This window comes from Cavia porcellus, unplaced genomic scaffold (assembly GCF_034190915.1).
Source record: "Cavia porcellus strain 051 isolate PalLab524CR breed Dunkin Hartley unplaced genomic scaffold, mCavPor4.1 scaffold_25, whole genome shotgun sequence".
Lineage (NCBI taxonomy): Eukaryota > Metazoa > Chordata > Mammalia > Rodentia > Caviidae > Cavia > Cavia porcellus.
The window spans coordinates 19587426-19605876 of record NW_026947508.1 but is presented as its reverse complement, the minus strand read 5'-3'; the positions used below and the strand labels follow the sequence as shown (position 1 = coordinate 19605876).

At 46.1% G+C, this 18451-nt stretch overlaps 1 protein-coding gene across 3 annotated transcripts in view; it reads left to right on the top strand.

Moving 5' to 3' along the window:
- Pafah2 (platelet activating factor acetylhydrolase 2) overlaps positions 1 to 12111 on the top strand; it is a 33694-nt gene extending 21583 nt beyond the window's left edge. For 2 of the 3 annotated variants that reach the window (XM_003471314.5, XM_013154109.3), the window contains 3 exons: positions 1510 to 1680; positions 3723 to 3877; positions 10289 to 12111. In XM_003471314.5, coding sequence (XP_003471362.1) covers positions 1510 to 1680; positions 3723 to 3877; positions 10289 to 10383 — 421 coding nt within the window. In that variant the 3' untranslated portion in view covers positions 10384 to 12111. The remainder of the gene's footprint in view (positions 1 to 1509; positions 1681 to 3722; positions 3878 to 10288) is intronic. The other variant, XM_013154108.3, reaches the window with a different exon arrangement.
- The last annotated feature ends 6340 nt before the right edge of the window (positions 12112 to 18451 follow it).

Sequence of the window (18451 nt, the reverse complement as noted above, 5' to 3'; positions counted from 1 at the left end):
AAGAAAGGTGAGGGAAGGAAAGATTGATATCATAGAATTATGTTATTAGAGGAGAGGATAGATTAGTAAAGAATTTAGCAGAGCCAGGGATTTAGCTCAGCGGTTCAAGCACCTGCCTGGCAAGCATACAGTCATGAGTTCGATCTCTGGTAAACCCCCCCGCCCCCAAAAAAGGAGTTAACAGATAGTAAAATCCCCAGTACTTAAATGTAGTGGGGAAGATAAAACAGGCTGATACACTAAAGTGACTGGAGGCTTCTCTGGAAAGGGACATAGATGAAGTTTAAAAGGCTTAGGAGACCACTCTGTCTAGCAGGAACAGCTAATGCAAAGGCCCTGAGGTGGGGAGAAGCTGGCTGTGTCGGTGGGGGAGGAGTCTAGTGAGAAACAGTGATTTAAGACATGATCATAGATTAGCGGGGGCTATCACAGGGCTTTTTGACAAGGATAAGGATATTTATTTTTATTTTATTTATTTGTCTTTTTGAGACAGGGTCTTGCTATGCAGTTCAGGCTAGCTTTGGGCTCACTTTGTAGCCCAGGCTGGTCTTGAACTCACTATGATCCTCCTGCCTCAGGCTCCTGAGTGCTAGGATTACAAGAGTGCGCCACCATGCCAGGTTTAAGATAAGGAAATTTAGATATTTTATTCTAAGTATAATGGAGAATAATTATAAACAGAGAAAAATCAGTATTTACATTTGCAAAGAGCCTTCTGTGTACTATGAGGTAGCCAGGCCGGACTGAAGATTAGCTGGAGGCAGGCTGTGTGAGCACAAAGCTAAGAGGATAGGTTTTGCGTTAGGGTAGGTAGAGAAGGAATGGAATCAAGATGTGTGTTAGAGTGTTCAGGACTTAGTGATGGGTGAGGTAAAGAAGAGGGCAAATCAAGATTTTCCGCTGTGTATCTCATCTGAGTGGAATTTGAGGGTCCCTAATTGAGACAGAGAAGACTAGGGTGAGAGGGGCGTGCCAAATCTTAGGGCCACAGTTTGCCACAGATGACATTGTTTTTGCCTTTGGCACCACGGAGGCCTTTGTTGACCTCCCCTGCCACATGGCTCTGGGCTCACATAGCACCTTGTGCAGTTAAGGCAGTAAGCTGTATCTTTTTGCTGCCTTGTTAGTCTCTGTCTCTTGCTGGCAAGGGAGCTCCTGGAGAGCAGGAACTCTGTCATTTATCTCTGTGCCAGAAGCACAGGTTAAACATGTCGTTGTAGGCACTGTGACTTGGTAGATGCATGAAGTGCCATTCTGTATAACCTGAGTCTGCCTGACCTAACCTGAGATTAGATCCAGGGAAGAGATCTGATTCTTGAGGAGTGTAAACTCTACAGGGATCTTTGATAACAGCTAAAAGTGAACTCTCTCCCAAGATTCTAACTGACGTGTATGGACCCTGGTGCCCTCTTCTGATTGACAATTCAGAACCCCATCCCTTCTCCTATACCCTAACTATTCTTGCCTGGGTTTCTGTGTGGCAACTCGCAATATCTGGTCCTGTTCCAGGTGTGCTGTGGCCCTGGATGCTTGGATGTTTCCTCTGGAACGGGACTTTTATCCCAATGCCCATGGCCCTGTGTTCTTTATCAACGTTGAGAAGTTCCAGACAGTGGAGAGCGTCAACTTGATGAAGAAGATATGTGCCCAGCACAAACAATCCAAGATCATAACTGTCCTGTAAGTGAGCCCCAAAGGCACGATCCCAGTGTCTTCTCCATTTCTCACTCAACTATGTTCCCCTGGATTTCTTCTGGATCATCCAGAACTTTCTACCCATTAATGGACTATATGAAAAAAAAAATAGACTATGAATACTTCCTAAACTGCAGTCTTATGTGCTTCAGAATTTCCTATCTGCCCATTTTTCACTTAACTCTGCCCACAGTGATTTTCTTCAGTGAATTATATGGCTTTCTGATAGGGCTTCTCTGGTGCCTTCTGGGATCGTGAGTTGGCAAGGAAGGGAGGTGAGTCTGAATGGGTTCCAAGATCATTTTGGAATCTTATTGGTCTTTTGAAGAGTATGGCAGTAATAGACCTTAGATATTCACCAGAAGGCTGCTTAGAAGTTTCATGCATACCTAAATTCAAAGATACTACTCCAACATATATTTTCTCCCATAAACCATCTATATTCTGGCCAAGAGAAACTACATTCTCCTTACTGCCATCACTGACATTATTGGTTGATTTTTTTTTTTAGGGCCATTTTTTTCAGAGGAAACAATTTTTAGTAACCTTGGGACAATGACAGATACAGGAGGTGTCATGGAGCTCCAGAACCAGAGCTGGGGTCTCCCTGGTTTACTGCCACCCTGCACTTGAGCCACACAGCACACATGCATCAGGGATCCCAGGTCTCATCTCAGAAACCTGTGGCCCTCTGAAGTCACTCAGGTGTCAAAGCATAAGCCAAAGCCCTGCGCACCAGCAGTCTCTGGTAGTCACTGTCTTCTGCCCTGGCCTGCATGCTAGGCTCAGCCCCTCCCCTGTCATTTTGATGTTGATGCGTTGGAGAATTCAGGCTGAAGCATCTCGAGATCCATCCAAGTTTTAACTGTAGGGACCTGCAGGGAATGGGGACAGTTGGAATGGGCTCACAAGCAGGACTTAGCTCCTGGCAGCATGTGTTTCTTTTTCTCTTTCTTTTCAGTGCTGTGGATGGAACCAGGGCCTCATGCATGTTAAGCCAGTGCTCTACCCTGAGCTATTCCCCACCAACCTGGCAATGTGCTATTTCTTAAACTGAGTGCTGAATACTTAAGTATTCATTGTCCTGTACATTTTTTGTGTCCCTTAAGTAATGTATTTTTTAAATTAGTTTTTCTGCATGGTTGCTGTTTTTGATAGTTTTTCACTATTTTTTTGTTTGTTTGTTTTGGTATCAGGAATCAAACTCATGACCTTGAGCTTGCCAGGCAGGCACTTACACCACTGAGCTAAATCCCCAGCCCTATAGTTTGTTTTTGATAGTTGTTTTGTTTTTAATAGTTTGTTTTTGTTTTTGTTTTTGAGACAGGGTGGAATTTGAAGATCCCTTTAAATTCACGTTCAGGCTGGCTTTAAAATCACAGTAATCCTCCTGCTTCAGCTTCCTGAATGCTAGAATTACAGACATGTGCCTCCATTCCCAGCAGCACAGTATCAGAGGGTATAGCATTTAAATCTCCCCCCACTGAATTGTGTAGTAAATTTAATTATGAGTAATTTATCCCAGAGTGAACCTGTTTTCAATCCTGTAAAAAGGATTAAGCCAAGTTTTTAGATTAAGCCAAAGGACTTAATCTAAAAACTCATTGCTACGTGCACTTACCCTCAGTTTTCTGACTATTTAAATAAGAGCAAGTAGTTCCTCTTCTCTGTTTACTCCATGATACAGTATTTGGAAGACACCGAGTAAAGCTATAACGAAACAGACTGAAGTACCGTGAGAATGGCAGGCGCTAGATACCTGCCTGGCTCCAGCAAGCGCAGCCTTTTCCCAGCACTGTCAATTGTAGTCTAGGAGTTGAGCCAGCCTTGCGGCCGCTCACACCTGAGTTTAAATCTTAGCTCTGCCCTTTGCTGTCAGCATTTCTGAGGAGACCGGATGATGCGGCCTTCACAGGGCTGATGTGAAAATTCCGCATGGTAGTGTGTGGAAAGCACCTTGCACACAGTAGGTGCACATGTGTATGTCTAACCTCCGGCCCCTTACAGTTGTTTTTCTTTTCCTCTAGTGGCTGCATCCATCGGAATCAAACTGACTTTGCTTTTGTGACTGGCAATTTAATTGGCAAATTCTTTTCCGCTCAAATGCGTGGCAGCTTGGACCCCTACCAAGGTCAGGAGATCATGGTACGGGCCATGTTGGCTTTCTTGCAGAAACACCTCGGTAAGGAGTGAGCTGGGGCCTGTGGGACCTATCTGGGATCCTTGAGTTTCTCATAGCGCAGTGGTCTATCCTGATATGACTGGGGTCTGAGTGAAAGGAGACATACATAGAAGTAGAGAAAAAACATTTACCTGAAAGTCTGGAGACTCTGCTCTAATTTAGAGAAGGTAAATGACCCGGGCCTAGTTACTTTACCTTTCTCAGCTTTGATTTCCTCACTGTAAACAGGCCACTCACCTCTCTGCTCCACCATGACTGTCCTGACCTAAACTTAGCTGCCACTTGATGGGCGTTGTAGGGAGCTCGTCATGATAACTGGGCTAAATATATGGAAGTGCTGTAAAGAACCAAGCACGGAGGGATTGTGACTAATGTCCTAAGTCACAGACTGGCTGCCTGGCAAGGCCCTTAGAGGTCTCCGGCCCAGCTCCCCCAGAGGAAGTGTCCTCTCCTCCTGTGTCTTCCCTGTTGCAGTCAAGCCCCCCTCACCATGTAAACTTAAACAGTTTTAAGAGTTGAAATTCTAGGTAAGATTTGTGGGCTGTAAAGACTGGACATTCACTACTTTACCTTTATCTTGAAGTTTGTCTAGCAGGGTGCAGCTGGACCAGGGCAGCCGTGCAGAATTACAGAAGCTAGGTCACCTGCGGGACTGAGCTCGCACGCAGTCTTCCTCCCTGGCCCACCTGCAGTCCCCTCCGCTCAGCTCTCTGTCTTCTGTTGTTGTGGTGGTGGTGGTCCCAGGTTACCCTTTTCTTCCTTTCTGCTGTGTGTTTTCTCTTGCTGATACCATCTGTTCATTCAGTTCTGCTGCCTTATAACACCACGTGGCTTCAGCCATGTGGCTTATTCTCTGTGCCTTGTGGGCTTACGCCTTTCCCCTGCTCATCGCCGTATACTTTGGACTTCTTAGACAGATTCCCAAGAGAGACAAGTCAACCTCTATCAGCTCATCTTCGCCTATCAAAACATCGTAGGCCACTGACCAACCTGGGCCTAGAGCTCAGCTGGTCAGATGTCTCTTTTCAATGCATTCAGAAGGAGGGGGATACCGTTACCTGTGTGAGGCTGAACCCTCCTCACAGCGGGGCCTGAGCACAGGAGGGCCTCAGCTCTCCTGGACTGCCAAAGTTTGACTTTTGATCTAACAGCAAGATGTGATGCTTTGTACGCTGCTCTTGTCCAGTTTAATCCCTCAAAAGCTGACCAAAGAAGCCTCAGTTGACACATGGCAATTCCTTAAATACTTGAAGTCACTTCTGATGCCCTCTCTGAGTTTTCTGTCATTAAGTTAAAATTCCCAACCCCCTGGACCTTTTCCCTCTTCTGTCCCCCATGTTGCCACTCATTGTCCTCTTCCTTTGGGGACAATGTTATTTGTCAGTGCCCCTTTTAAAGGGTGATCCTTAACTTGAGCATGACATGGTCAAACACCTGGTACAGCGGAACTTGTCTCTCTGTGCTCTAAACACTTAAGCCTCTAGTTGGGAGACCTAGATGGATTCACATTTCCCACCTATGTGCAACAAATTTGATTTGGATTGGATTTGCCTTAGAAACATATATGTCCCACCAGGCAGGGTGGCACATGCTTGTAATCTCAGCACTCTGGGAAGCTGGGGCAGAAGAATTACAAATTCAAGCCCAGCCTAGAGATTTAGTGACTCAGCAAGACCATGTCTCAGAATTTTAAAAAAGTAAAATAAAAAGGGACACAGATATAGTACAGTGTGAAGACTTCATAGAGGGGGTACTACACATACATCGTACTGTATGTGTAGTACTGACATTCTGGACCAAATTTGCATTTGTAAATTTACACCAGCCCATTCCAGCTTGCACATCCTAGCCATTGTCCCAGCCTGATTTTAGAGACTTTAGGGTTCATAGAGATGTTAGAACATCACTTTTATCACCTGGCAGCAGAGCATGTGGAGACCTGCAGCATGGTGAGGGGCAGCAGAGATCAGGTTGTAGGAGGACTCCTGAGGACTTGACGTATGCCAGGTACTTTATGCCAGCAGTGCTACTCAGGCTGTAGACGCATGATTGCCTGCAATTCTGAAGACAGCCCTTTCTAGGAGGTACTTTTGTTATTAACTTCATTTTCTGGATGAAGACACCGAAGCTTAGAGTATTTGTTTAATTTGTCCGAGATTATCTGGTTATTAACTGGCAAAGCCGGTGTGCAGCCGAGGCCGTCCAGTTCCGAAGCCCATGCTCTTCCTTGCTGCACTCTCCTCCTGGTGACTCTGATGATGACTGGGGAGTCCAGGTGACTCCCCGAGACCTGGAGGACAGGCATCTAACTGGTGGGAGAAGGACATCCGGGAAAGGGGCTTCTCAGGCAGTGATGCTTGCCTTTGATGGACTGAGAGAGTCCAGAGGCAGGGAAGGGGCATCGGTCTCTTGGCAGAAAGCACAAATCCTTAGGTGGACTTGGTCAGTTGGGAAACTGGTTAGCATATGTGGAGCTCTGTCTAGTGAGCTTTTGAAAGGCAAAGATAGAGAAGTGGCCAGACGCTAGACATAGAGACCCATGTATTTGCTGGAACAAGTTTGAACCAGGCGTGGTAGTGCATACCTGTAATCCCAGCACTCAGGAGGCTGAGGCAGGAGGATCACTGAGTTGAGGCTAGCTTGGACTACATAATGAGTTCAAGTCCAGCTTGAACTACCTAATAAGATCCCGTCTCAAAAAAAAAAAAAAAAGTAAGTTTGAATTATATTCACAGGCTATAATGAACCATTGGTGGGTTTTCAGCAGAAGGCCATGACTAGACTTGTGCTTGCAGTTGGCCTGGAAATGTGGGAGAAGAGGCAGAGAGCCCAGCTGAAAAGCTCTGAGTGGCCCAGGTGATAGGATATAAGATAGAGACTGATTAAAGGCCAGCGCTCTCTGCCTGGGCTAATTAGCTTTCCAAGGAAGAAAAGCTTTTTGGGAGCCACGCTGTCACATAAGAAGCTAAAATAGACTCTAAGTGGCTCAGTTGCACCTTTCTCCTGAAAAGCACCTCCAAAAAGTGCACATGTGTCCTACTGATTGAGACGCTGCCTCCTGGTTATGACTTGCACACATGACGCCTCCTGCTACCCTGGAAGACGATTTCACACCCTCTCCTTCCTGAGACCTCTAGCACCTCCTCCCCCAGCCTCTCAGCGGTGACTGTGCCTCCCACTCTGTTAACTGGGAGCCTCCTGCACTTCCTCAGCCTCTGCACGCCACCCCCACTCTTCTTCCTGTGGGACCCGCAGTGTCTCCCTCTTTACCTTAGCTCATCAGTTTTTCTCTCTGCCGGCTCATTTCTCTTGCCTTACTTAAAAAGAAGAAAAACTCTTGGGTTGGGTAGCTCAGTGGAAGAGCACTGACCTCGGTGGTATGCCTTCCATTTCTGTTTTCCGTAACAGCAAATAACAGAACTCCTCAAAACAATATCTTTCCACATACCTTTTTTGGTGGGTGTGGGTATGAATGTGTGGTACTGTGTTACTGGGGACAGAACTCAGGCCATTGCACTAAGCTACAGCCCCAGGCCCGCCTTTTGGAGCAGAATCTTGTTAAATTTCTAAGTTGTCCAGGTTGAGTTCAAATTTACGATCTTCCTGCCTCAGCCTCCCAGAGTGTTGGGATTACAGGTGTTTGCCACCGTGCCTGGTTTGTCTTCACTTTTTCTACTTCTCTCTAAAACTCGCTCCATTCAGGCTTCCGTGACACAGTGCTCCCTGAGAACAGGACCAGTGCAGTGCTCACTCCATAATCAGTTCCCACCTCTGCTCCCTGGAACTTGAAGCTCCTGAGAGGCTTGATGATGCCCTCTTCTGGGAAGTCCTGTCTCTGCTTTTGATACAACTGTCAATTTTCTCCTTTCTTGTTGTCTGCTCTTCAGCCAGCATTGCTACGTCCAGGGTTCTTGCTTAGATCTTGGCTTAGCTGGTTTTCCTCTGGTATAACAAAAATGCCTGAAACTGAGTACTTTATAGAGAAAAGAGGCTTATGTAGCTCACTGATCTGGAGATTGAAGAGCATAGCGCTAGCTCCATCCTTTCAGTTACTCAGATCAGAGGCTTCATCCTTGTCTCTGCTCATACACCTCCCACCTAGCCCCTCTGAAAGTCCTGCTGGCTCTGACTTCAAAACGCACCTGAAATCTAATCACCTGCCTCCACCCCCACAGCTACCGTGCTGTCCAAATTGCCTCTCACCCAATTTCAGCAGTGGCTTCCTAACTGGTCTCAGCTTGCTCCAGTCCCCAACAGTCTCCTCGCAGAGCAGCCAGAGTGATTCTTTCAGGAGCAAGTAGATCTTGCACTCCTCTGCTCAGGTCCTCAGTGTCTCCCCGTGATTCTGAGAGTTGAAGCCAACCTTCCCCTCTGCCAGGCCTGCGCAACACAGCTGCCCGCTCCCTCCTGACCTCTCCTGCTGCGCCTCCCTTGGCCTGCGTCACTGAGCCGTAAACCCTCAGTGCTCCCGCCACACACCTGCCTCAGAGCGTTTGCATCAGTCGCTCTCTCTGCCTGGAACTGTACTCCCGGGCATTCTGGCTCACTCCCACCTCCTGCAAGTCTTGGCTAAAATCTCAGTTCTCAGCAAGGCCCACCCCACCACCCTTTTTGAAACATTCCACCCTCCCACCTCCCCTAGTCCCATCACCGCTTCTCTCTTGTGGACTTTTTTTCGTCATAGCCTTTATGCCTACGTCACATCCTACATAATTTAATGTGTTTATCCTTTATCTCTGCTCACTTGATGATGAGCTCTCTGAAGATGACTGTTCTGTTTGTTTTGTTCTTGGACATTTTCTTAGCACCACAGTGTGTGGCACATAGTAAGTGTGCTCTTTGTTTTTTTTTTTGTGTGTGTGTGTGTGTGTACCAGGATCGAACTCAAAACTGCACGTTTGCAAGGCAGGTACTTATGCCGCTGAGCTAAATCTCTGGCTCTTTTTTTTTTTTTTTTTTTTTTTTTTTTTTTTATGGTATTGGGAATTTTTTTTTCTTTTGTAGTTCAGAGTCTTCACACTGGGGTGCATCCTTACCCTCTTTTCATTTTTTTATTTTGAGACAGGATCTCAACTCACTAAGTTGCTCAGTCTGGGCTCACATTTTTTCTCTTCTTTCTTCCTTCCTTCCTTTTTTCTTTTCTTTTTCCTTTCTTTTTTAAAAAAACCAAAGTCTTAGGGCCAGGGATTTAGCTCAGCAGCATAAGCGCCTGCTTTGCAAATGTGAGGTCATGAATTCGATCCCAGGCACCAAAACAAACAAACAAACAAAAAAACCAAAGTCTTTATTATTGTTCAGCCTGGGCTTGAACTCCTGTGGTCAAGTGTTCTTCCTGCCTCAGCCTCCCAAGTAGCAGTGACTATAGGCGTGTGCCCCTGCACCTGGCTTGAGTAAATGAATATGTAACTGTGTGTTGAGGACCTATTCCCTGGCAGGTTCTTGGCGGTGCACTGGGGAGCAAAGATGAATGTGAGAGGTTCTTGTCTCTGTCACAGGCTCTGTTTGTCCCTAACTGTTTGCCTCATCAGCTGTACCCTCCTCTGTTGGCCTGATGACTTGGCCCCATTCTGACTCTTTTGCTGTGTAATTAGTCCTTCTTGGGTCATGCCTGGTGTTAGGCCACTCCATGATGTTGCTGCCCTGTTGCTCTGCTTTGGGGTGACACTGGCCTTACATCTACTGGTGAGGGGACTGGGAACCTCTTCCTGACCCTGGAAGTATCCTTCACTTTCTCTGCTTTTTTTATCTATTTGAAACAGAGTCTCACTGTGCAGTTCAGGCTGGCCTTGAGCTCATTTTGTAGCCCAGGTTGGTCTTGAACTTACAATGATCTTCCTGCCTCAGCCTCCCAGGTGCTGGGATTACAGGAGTGTGCCACCACGCCTGGCTTTCTCTGCCTTTCTGACCTGGGTTTAAATTCGGTCTGTACCACTTAGTAGCTGTCATGACCTTGGGCAAAGCAGGTCACTTCCCTCAGCCTCAGTTTCCTTCCTATAAAGTAGTTCAAACATTAGTTCTTAGCCGATGGGGATATTGTGAAAGTTGTGTGAGTACACATAAAGCTTTTGGTGCAGTCCCTAGAATGAATTGTGCTTTATGAAGTGTTGCCCTCTCGTCCATATCAAGTTGCCATGAATTATGTAAGTTGTTTTTAAAGGTAATGATGCCACCACCATTTTTTTTTTTTTTAAATCGGTACCAGGGATCAAACTCACGACCCCCTGCTTGCGAGGCAGGTGCTTATGCCCCTGAGCTAAATCCCCAGCCTAAGATGCCAGCACCATTACAACCACTGTAGTCAGCCCTTTTGGTTGCTTCTTTCTCCAGAACAGCCCATTGAATTCTTGATAGCAACTCTTGAAGCTAATCTTACAAGAATCTGCCTGACCTTTCTTTTTTCCCCCCATTCAGACCTGCAAGAGAACTATGACCAGTGGGACAACCTCATTGAAGGCATCGGACCATCGCTTACCCCAGGGGCCCCACACCATCTGTCCAGTCTATAGGCACAACTGGCTGCTAGGAAAAGGTTACATGCACTGAGTTTCCATTTGGCGGCCACCTAGAAGCACCCATACCCTATCAGGAAGTAATCAGCATGACCATTTTGCACAGATTAAGAGGATGTAATCCCACTGCTGATTGGATGTGACTGGGTATTCTAATTTTGGACTTGATGTTAAATCTACACTGGGACTGATCACTTGTTGATTGGCAAACTGAGTGAGGCCTGAACCCTGATGGTGTGAGGAACAAGTAGTGGGTTGGGACTGGAAGTGCCCCAGACCGCAAGCTGAGCTGGTGAGACCTGGAGTGAAGACAATCTGGTGGGCCTGGTGGGCCTGCTCCCTCACTGTGTGCCAGGGTTGCTGCTTTAGCAGAAATGAGAAGCCAGGGGACAGAGTGAAAAATCTTTGATGGCCTGGCCTGGCCTGGCCCTCTTTCTTCCTGCCCCTCAGCCTTCTCCCTTGAAAGGGCCATTTGCTGAAATATGAGCACTTCTTAGGTGACTTTCTAGGTTATGGACTGTCATCACTTTTGCCATTTACTTTTAAGTGTTCCCATTGCAACAAACATAGCCTCGGTCACTTAGTACTGGTGACATGAGTCCATGGGATGCAGACAGTATTGTTCTCATGGCACAGGGAGAGACACAGGCCCAAAGATGCTGAGCTACCTCAGGAGCTCTTGGGTGTCTGGGTTTTTGCCAAAAGTATATCCTGACAGGAAACAGCACGAGTAGGCTGAGATGGCCAGTAGATAACGGTGCTCTCAGTGGCCATCCACACAGGCCTTTGCCACAAGGGGAGAACTCAGGACCACTGCTTAGAGAGGTCTGGGATCAGCTTGGTCCTACCTCCTATCTCAGATGCCATGAACCCCAACTTACTTAGCATTGGGGTGCCTTTGTTATCTGTTCTTTTGCTCTGAGAGTCTTGGCCCAAATTTAAGCCCGGATACTAGATTTGCATTCTGTTCCATTTATAATCTAAGTGCTATTGATCCTCATGTTTGCCTGATGATATGTTAGAATATTTTCTCTATTTAATCTGCATTAGAGCAAGATGGGGAGCCATCTGGAAGTGGCTTTTCCTTCTGTCTTTCTTTGTTCACTAACCACTCTGTGAAAAAAATCTTTAGAAAGAAAGGAACTCTTCCTCGAGATGTAGTTCAAAGCTGGATGGGGATTCACCTTAGACTTCAAGACTTCTCACTTTAGTGCAAGGAAGGGGACCCCAGAAGAGGCAGGAACAAAAGGGAAGTGTGCGCCTGCATAGTAGTTCAAGCTTAGGCCCCCAAAGCAACAGGAAGACCTGTGATTTCCAGTGAGACAAAGGGTCAGGATGTTATCATTACAGCCCTGGGTTCTGGAGTTAGATGGTCGGGTTCTGAGTCCTGGTTCCACTGATGCCAACTTCGTAAGTCTGAACAAATGATATTCTTCTCCAGTCTCAATTTCTGCATTTCTAAAATGAGAGTCTACTTGTGAATAGTGGGGAGGATTAAGTGAGAGGTTATTTAACCTATGGGTTATTAAAATGTATGTTTTCTATTTTCCAAATACAGGAGGGTTCTCTAAATTATAGTTGCTATTTTCTAGATGAATTGCTTTGTGGTCAGAGGAAATGACCCATATGATTTCCATCCTTCAAGATTTACCTTAATTGTTGGCCCAGTGTGATGTTGATTTTGTAAATGTTCCATGTATACTTAAAAAATGTGTCTACTCTGAAGTTGTTCATTTGCTTTTTTCTCACAACACACCATGGATTTTGTATGTTAAGAGCACACACGTGGGGATAAGCGCCACAACATGGGGACCAGAGCCCCTCAGCACTCAGGACCAGCTCCAGGCCGACCCTGTGCTGGTACAGCAAATGCTGAAGGGCTGGTTCTGGAGCAAGAGCAGGTGAGACCCAGTTTTTGCCTTCGACCCATAAATAATGCAGGTGGGTTTGCTAAAGCCCTGAAAGGAGCCCTGGCACCTCCTAAGAGAAAGGAGTGGTTCAGCTTCAGAAACCAGACCCTTCTCCATCCAGCTCATGTTCTGGTGAGGACTCATGTATTCAGCAGGACACTGGCTCCTGAATGGTAATCTACCTAAAAGATAGCACACATAGCCAGGCATGTGGCTCAGTGGCATCCCACCTGCCTGGCAAGCACAAGGTCCTGAGTTTGATTCCTAGCACTTTCCCCCACAACACACACACATACACGCACACTTGCACACACACACACTACTTGGTTTTTTTCACATACTTCTTTTTTTTTTCCTGATGCCAGGGATTGAACTCATGCCCTTGCATTTGCCAAGCAGGCATTATGCCACTGAGCTAAACCCCTGGCCCCCATACTTCTTAAAGTAGACTGACCTCATTTAGCTTTTTAGGATATGCATCCAACATGTTAGATTATATGGTGTTTCAAGCAACCCCAAAGCAACAGAAACTTGTATCTTGCCTGTGCTGCTTGCCCTCTGCAGAACACCTGTAAGCCACACCTAGTGTCATGTTTATTTGTTCTGGGACTCACGCTAGTGAAGCTGCCACTCTGGGGAAGCATTGGCAGTCACCATGTAGCACTGGACAAAAGGATGGTGTCATGATTTAGATCTAAAATGTGTCCCCCAAATTTCATGTGTTTGGATGATGATTGGGTCATGGGAATACCCATGTGGATTAGTCACATGGGATAATTGTGGGATATTCACCAGTGGATTTATCAGTGATGAGTTCAGTAACTGAAAGTGTTATTCCTAGGTAGTGCCTGGTGAGCACTACCTGGAAGGTTGTGTTTTTGTCCCTTGCTCTTCCTTTCTCTCTACCTCCTGGCCACCATGACATGAGCAACTTTTTTCCACCAAGCAATCCCACCATGCCATTCTGCTTTAGAGTTGAGTGACCCTTGACTGAACCCAATGAAACTATGAGCCAGAATAATCCTCTCCTCCTTTAAATTGCAGGTGTTGCTGGGTTTTTTGTTTCAGCAACAAGAAAGATGACTAATCCACATGGAGAGGCATCTACAGCTGCAAAAGATTTTATCTAGGAGTGACACTCATTTTTTCCATTCATATTTCATAAGCCATGCATGTCATATGGCCTTCCTTGACATCCTGTGCCATCCGTAGGGGGCTGAAGTATTTGTGACCATATTTCATGTTGGAGAGGTGGTGCCCTCTGGTCTGTGAAAGTGTGGCTTGCTGTTGGTGTCTATACCATGTAGCTCCCTTTCAATTGCTTTCAGGGTTTGTATCATCTCCCTTGTGGCCAGGTCACCAGCTGTCACTCTTCAGAGCTTTTCATGTACCAGCCACTAGCAGCCCTCCCTGTTGACATCAGGGCTGAAACTCCTGATGTGCAGTGAACTGAGAAATCAGTCTTGTTATTTGAGGCTGAGTGTAAAGGAACCTGGGTAGTGGCTGAGTGCGCTTTGGGGACCCTTCCGCTACTAAACTGTGTCACCTTTAGTGCAGGACACTTAGGATCCTCCTGACTGCCTAGGATTTGGACACAGACTGAAAGTTGCCTGGGATGGGCTGAAAGTTGCTATTTTCCTGCTTCAGCCTCCCAGAGTGCTGAGTTTACGGGAATATGCCTTCAGACGAGCAAGGTAATTCTCATACTAGCTGACCTGTGGCAGTAAGTTTCATCGTAATGAATTGTTCCCAAAAACAGATGTGTTGATTTCTTTTGCGTCTTCTTGTTCACCATGCCAGAGACTCCTAATGGGATACTGTGCAGGCACAAGAGGGTGTATCAAGGAGAAGACAAGCAAGTCTAAGATGGGATGAGCTTCCACATCCCACTACTTCCTGGGTGTGTCATCCTAAGACTAGTTAGTTCCTTGTATGTCCCTAACACTGTCCCCAAGCCTTTCCACTATGTCCTGACACAGGCCTCCCTCTTAGCTATCTTCAAGAAGACTATTTATTGGCCTCTTAATGTCAGATGGAGATAGAGATATAGCTCAGCAGCTTTAAGCCCCTGCCTGGCACGTACAAGGTTGCAAGTTCAATCTCTGGTATAGTAAATAAATAAATAAGGAGATTTTTGGGGGTCGGGGGTTTAGCTCAGTGGTTCAAGCGCTTACTTGATAAGTACAAGTTTGTGAGTTCAAACTCTGGTACTTAAAAAAAATAGACCAATAATTTTTGCCGAGTGTGGTGGTACATGCCACCACCATCTCAGCACTTGGGATGCTGAGGCAGGAGGATTATGTGAATTTGAGGCCAACCTGGCCAAGTGAGTCCAAGGCTAATCTGAACTGCATAGTGAAACTCTGTTTCAAAAAAAAAGTCAGATGATGGATCCAACTCCATGCTGTGGCCTCTTGGAGACTTCTGCTCCCTTTTTCTTCTGAGGTACTACTTACCCTAGGCCCACAGAGTGACAGGGACAGAAGAAGCCATATTATACTTTGGATTCTTCCTCCTTAGGAAGCTCACTGTCTCATTTCAGTCAGATGCAGAGGCCAAGTGTCACTGACCGTGGTGATGTGGCAGAATGACAGTGGTGGTAACAATAATCATAATGGTCAGCTGCTCTTGGATCCATACTGTGTGTCGGGGTCATACATGGCGCTTTACATGCGTTTCATGCTTCCCATAGATCAGCTGGCATTAGCTTCATTTTATATATGAGGAAACAGAAACAAAGAAGTGATTTAATTGGGCTCGCAGCAAGAATTTCCAAAGCTAGGATTTGAGCATCAAAATCCAAGCTCATAATCACTGTGTCACAGAACCAAATACGCATCCTTGGTGCTGCATTCACCCCATTTCTTCCAACCATCAGAGCATGGGCAATAGAATTTCATACAGACTAACTCAGAAACATCAAGGTTTCTAGCAATTTCCATATGCCCTTCAATGGGTTTCAGTGATAATGTGAGTCCTAGGAAGCAATGGGTTGAGGAGGAGAACTGAGCCTCACTGAGGACAGTGGGTCAGGGGCTCTGTGGGTTTCACGCAGGAAAAGCACAATTAAGAATATGGTCTTCAGCTGGAGGTTTAGTCAGCAGCACAAGCATCTGCTCGGCAAGTACAAAATCCTGAGTTCAATCCCTGGTAACCGCCCCCTCAAAAAAAAAAAAAATATATATATATATATGTATATATATATACTGTTGCTGTGACCCTTTTTTTGTGATCTTTACATGAAGTAGTACATGATAAACACAGTAATTATATAAGGGCTGAGTAAATGTTATCCATGGCTAGTATTGTTTCACTTGGTCCTCCTTTCCATGCGGTCTTGATTTAACGTCCCATTCTAGCACCTAGTTTCATGATTACCCTCCTGCAATTAGCCTTCTAGATGCCACTCAGCTCTTTCCTGTGGGGGACTTGGCTAGGGAGTGAATGGTTAAACTTCGGGGCAGAAGCATGCAGGCTGTGTGCAACCTGAACAGTTAAACAACAAAAAGCTTCCATTAATGAAGCACGTTGTGTCTGGCCACTGTCTTTTACCTTGAGACACTTTTTTGCCCTAAGTGCTCCTCACCCCCCTGCCTCCACTGATATTCTAAATAAAAGCCAGAGAGTTCTCATCTTTGGGGCTGCTCCTGGGAGTCTCCCAAACTCTGGGTGCTTTCAATTGAGATAGCCCCTCGGGGCCTCTCAGTTCACCATCTCGGTGAACCTTGGTGATGAGAGACAGTTTCTCATTTTCCTGCTCCTCACACCAGAAATCAAAACCCACATCCCATTCTAGCCCCATAGGCTCTGGTAACCCCAGGAGGGGTCCACACTCTTAGGTTCTGGTTTGCGTTTTATTTCAGAACTGATATGTCGGTATAACAAGTGGAAACCAAAAGTCCGAAAATGTCAAGCAGGAGACCCGGAGGAGGGATCTGTGTGCAGGTTGCCCAGGGCAGGACTGAGGCTGGGGAGCTGACAACAAGCCTGTCTGCTGCCTTTAAGACTGGGGAAAGGGGGTGACGTGACCGTGTCCCCAGGAGAAATCCCCTGCCTGTGTACTGTCCCTGCACTCTCTCCCTTGCCGTCGGATCCCGTTTCCTACTAAGGCTTCTTGTTTCTTGGTGCTTGGTGGTTCTCACACCCGGCCCATCCTCTCCATTTCTTTATATCTGCTCTCCACCAACTCAGCCGTGCCAGTGTTTTCAGTTCCTAAACTGCAGTCTCTCTTATCCCCTTGTCTTCTGTTGCCGGATGTGTCTGCTTCTGTGTCATAATACCAGGTTAGTGAGATGGTCAAGTGGAAAGAAGCCCAAACTGGTTTTTGGAGCTCTGGGCTCTTGTCTCGACTTGTGTCACTATCTCTTGCTCTGATTTTGTACATGCTTCTCCTTTGACTTCAGCCTCCCTGTCAGTAAATTGGGAGTGGGGTAGAGGTGGTTAAAGTATCTGATCTTTAAGGCCCCAGTAGTTCTGGAAAGTTTCATGTTTCTATATTGAGTCGTTAAGAACCGACAGGAGCGCCCCTTTCCTGCAGAAGAACACATCTCATTTCGCCACTCCATCTGGTCTCACCCTTCCTCTCCTGCCTGCCACTTCTCACCACTCTTCCCAAAGCATTACAGTGCCCTCCCACTCCCCAGACAGACATTTGCACCCTTTCTCATGATGTCTTGGTGTTTTCAGGGACTCCTCAGCCTCCTTTCTGTATATCCAAATACCACTAATGCTTCAGGCTCATCTCAAGCCCATGGCTTCTATGAAAAGCATCTCGATCAAATTCAACTAACATTTGATCTCTTGGCCTCCCTCTCCCCCTGAGAGCTACAGTCTGTGCCATATTTAGTACTGCACCATATTACATTATTCCAGGAGCAGGGCCCATCTGTTGGATGAGGAAGAGCATCCTCCTGTTGACTGACACGGGGAGCAGGGATCCTTGTCCCCACCCCCATCAGCTTTTTGTTCCCCAGCAGACCTGGGACCAGCTGGTGTCGGGCCAGCCCTCCGAAGTCTCCAGCTTCCCCTGCTTCTTGTCCTTTGGTTTTCCCAGATGCCAGCTGTGGGGCCCCAGCAGAGCCAGCAACAGTTCACCCAAGGGCAGCTGGAGCCAACTTCGGAGCTACATGAACAAGTAACATTTGGGAATTAGAAGGAAGGCAGAGCTGAGCACAAATCACACCAATGTTGGAAATGAGGAAAGCAGTTTGCCAGCTTATTTTTCCCATCTTGCTTTCATCTAAAAAAAGAAGCTGCTCAGAAATACAGCCCTCCTCAGGCTGCTAAGCCAGGTGGCCCCTAGATGCTCAGCCTGCCAAATGCGTACACATAATTATTCATCTTCACAGAATCACATCCAAGTTTGAATTCAGACACTGACACTTTTCTTGCTGTTTGATCTGGAGCCAGAGAATCCTACTGAGTTGTTTCTTTTTTTTTTTTTTTCCTCGTCTGTAAAATGGGGTTACTAATGTCTTGCCTTGCTCACCTCTGGGTATTTTTGGTGGGATTGGGTGGACTTGATGTAAAATATAATAACACTCTGTAACCTACAAAGTGCTAGACAATATATGTTAGGGTCAATAATAAAGTGCTGTTTGGGGTTGGGTTTTTTTTTGTTGTTGTTGTTGTTTAGTAATGTGCTGCCACTTAATAAGCATTTATTCTGCTCCAGATACTATGCTAGGTGTTTTACATGGGATTTTTAGCAATTATTTAATCCAAACCTCACTCCTATAAAGCAGTGCATATTATCCCATCCCACAGATCAGGAAGGTGAGGTCCAGATAGATTTATTGGTGCAACTAAGTCAGCCAGCATGTAGATAGGCAGTGGAGCCAGGATTTGAATCTAGACTGCTGGGCTCTGAAACCAGTCCTGTACACTCCAAACAATAGTTATTTGCCACTATTTCACAAAAACAAAGAAGGTGAAAATAACCCAAACTTTATTCCTAAGCTAAATTCACTAAGCAGTTGAGTCATACAAAGAACTTCTTTTTGTAAAGGATCCCATTGAGTCCTAACAGTAAAAGGTAAAGCTTGAATTGCTTTTCTAGCAGCAAAGATGGGCTGTATCTATCCTTTTTCACCTCTTGGAAAGTGAATAATTTAGGCACAAACGCAGTAGTGCTGGACTCTATAAACCACGGAGCC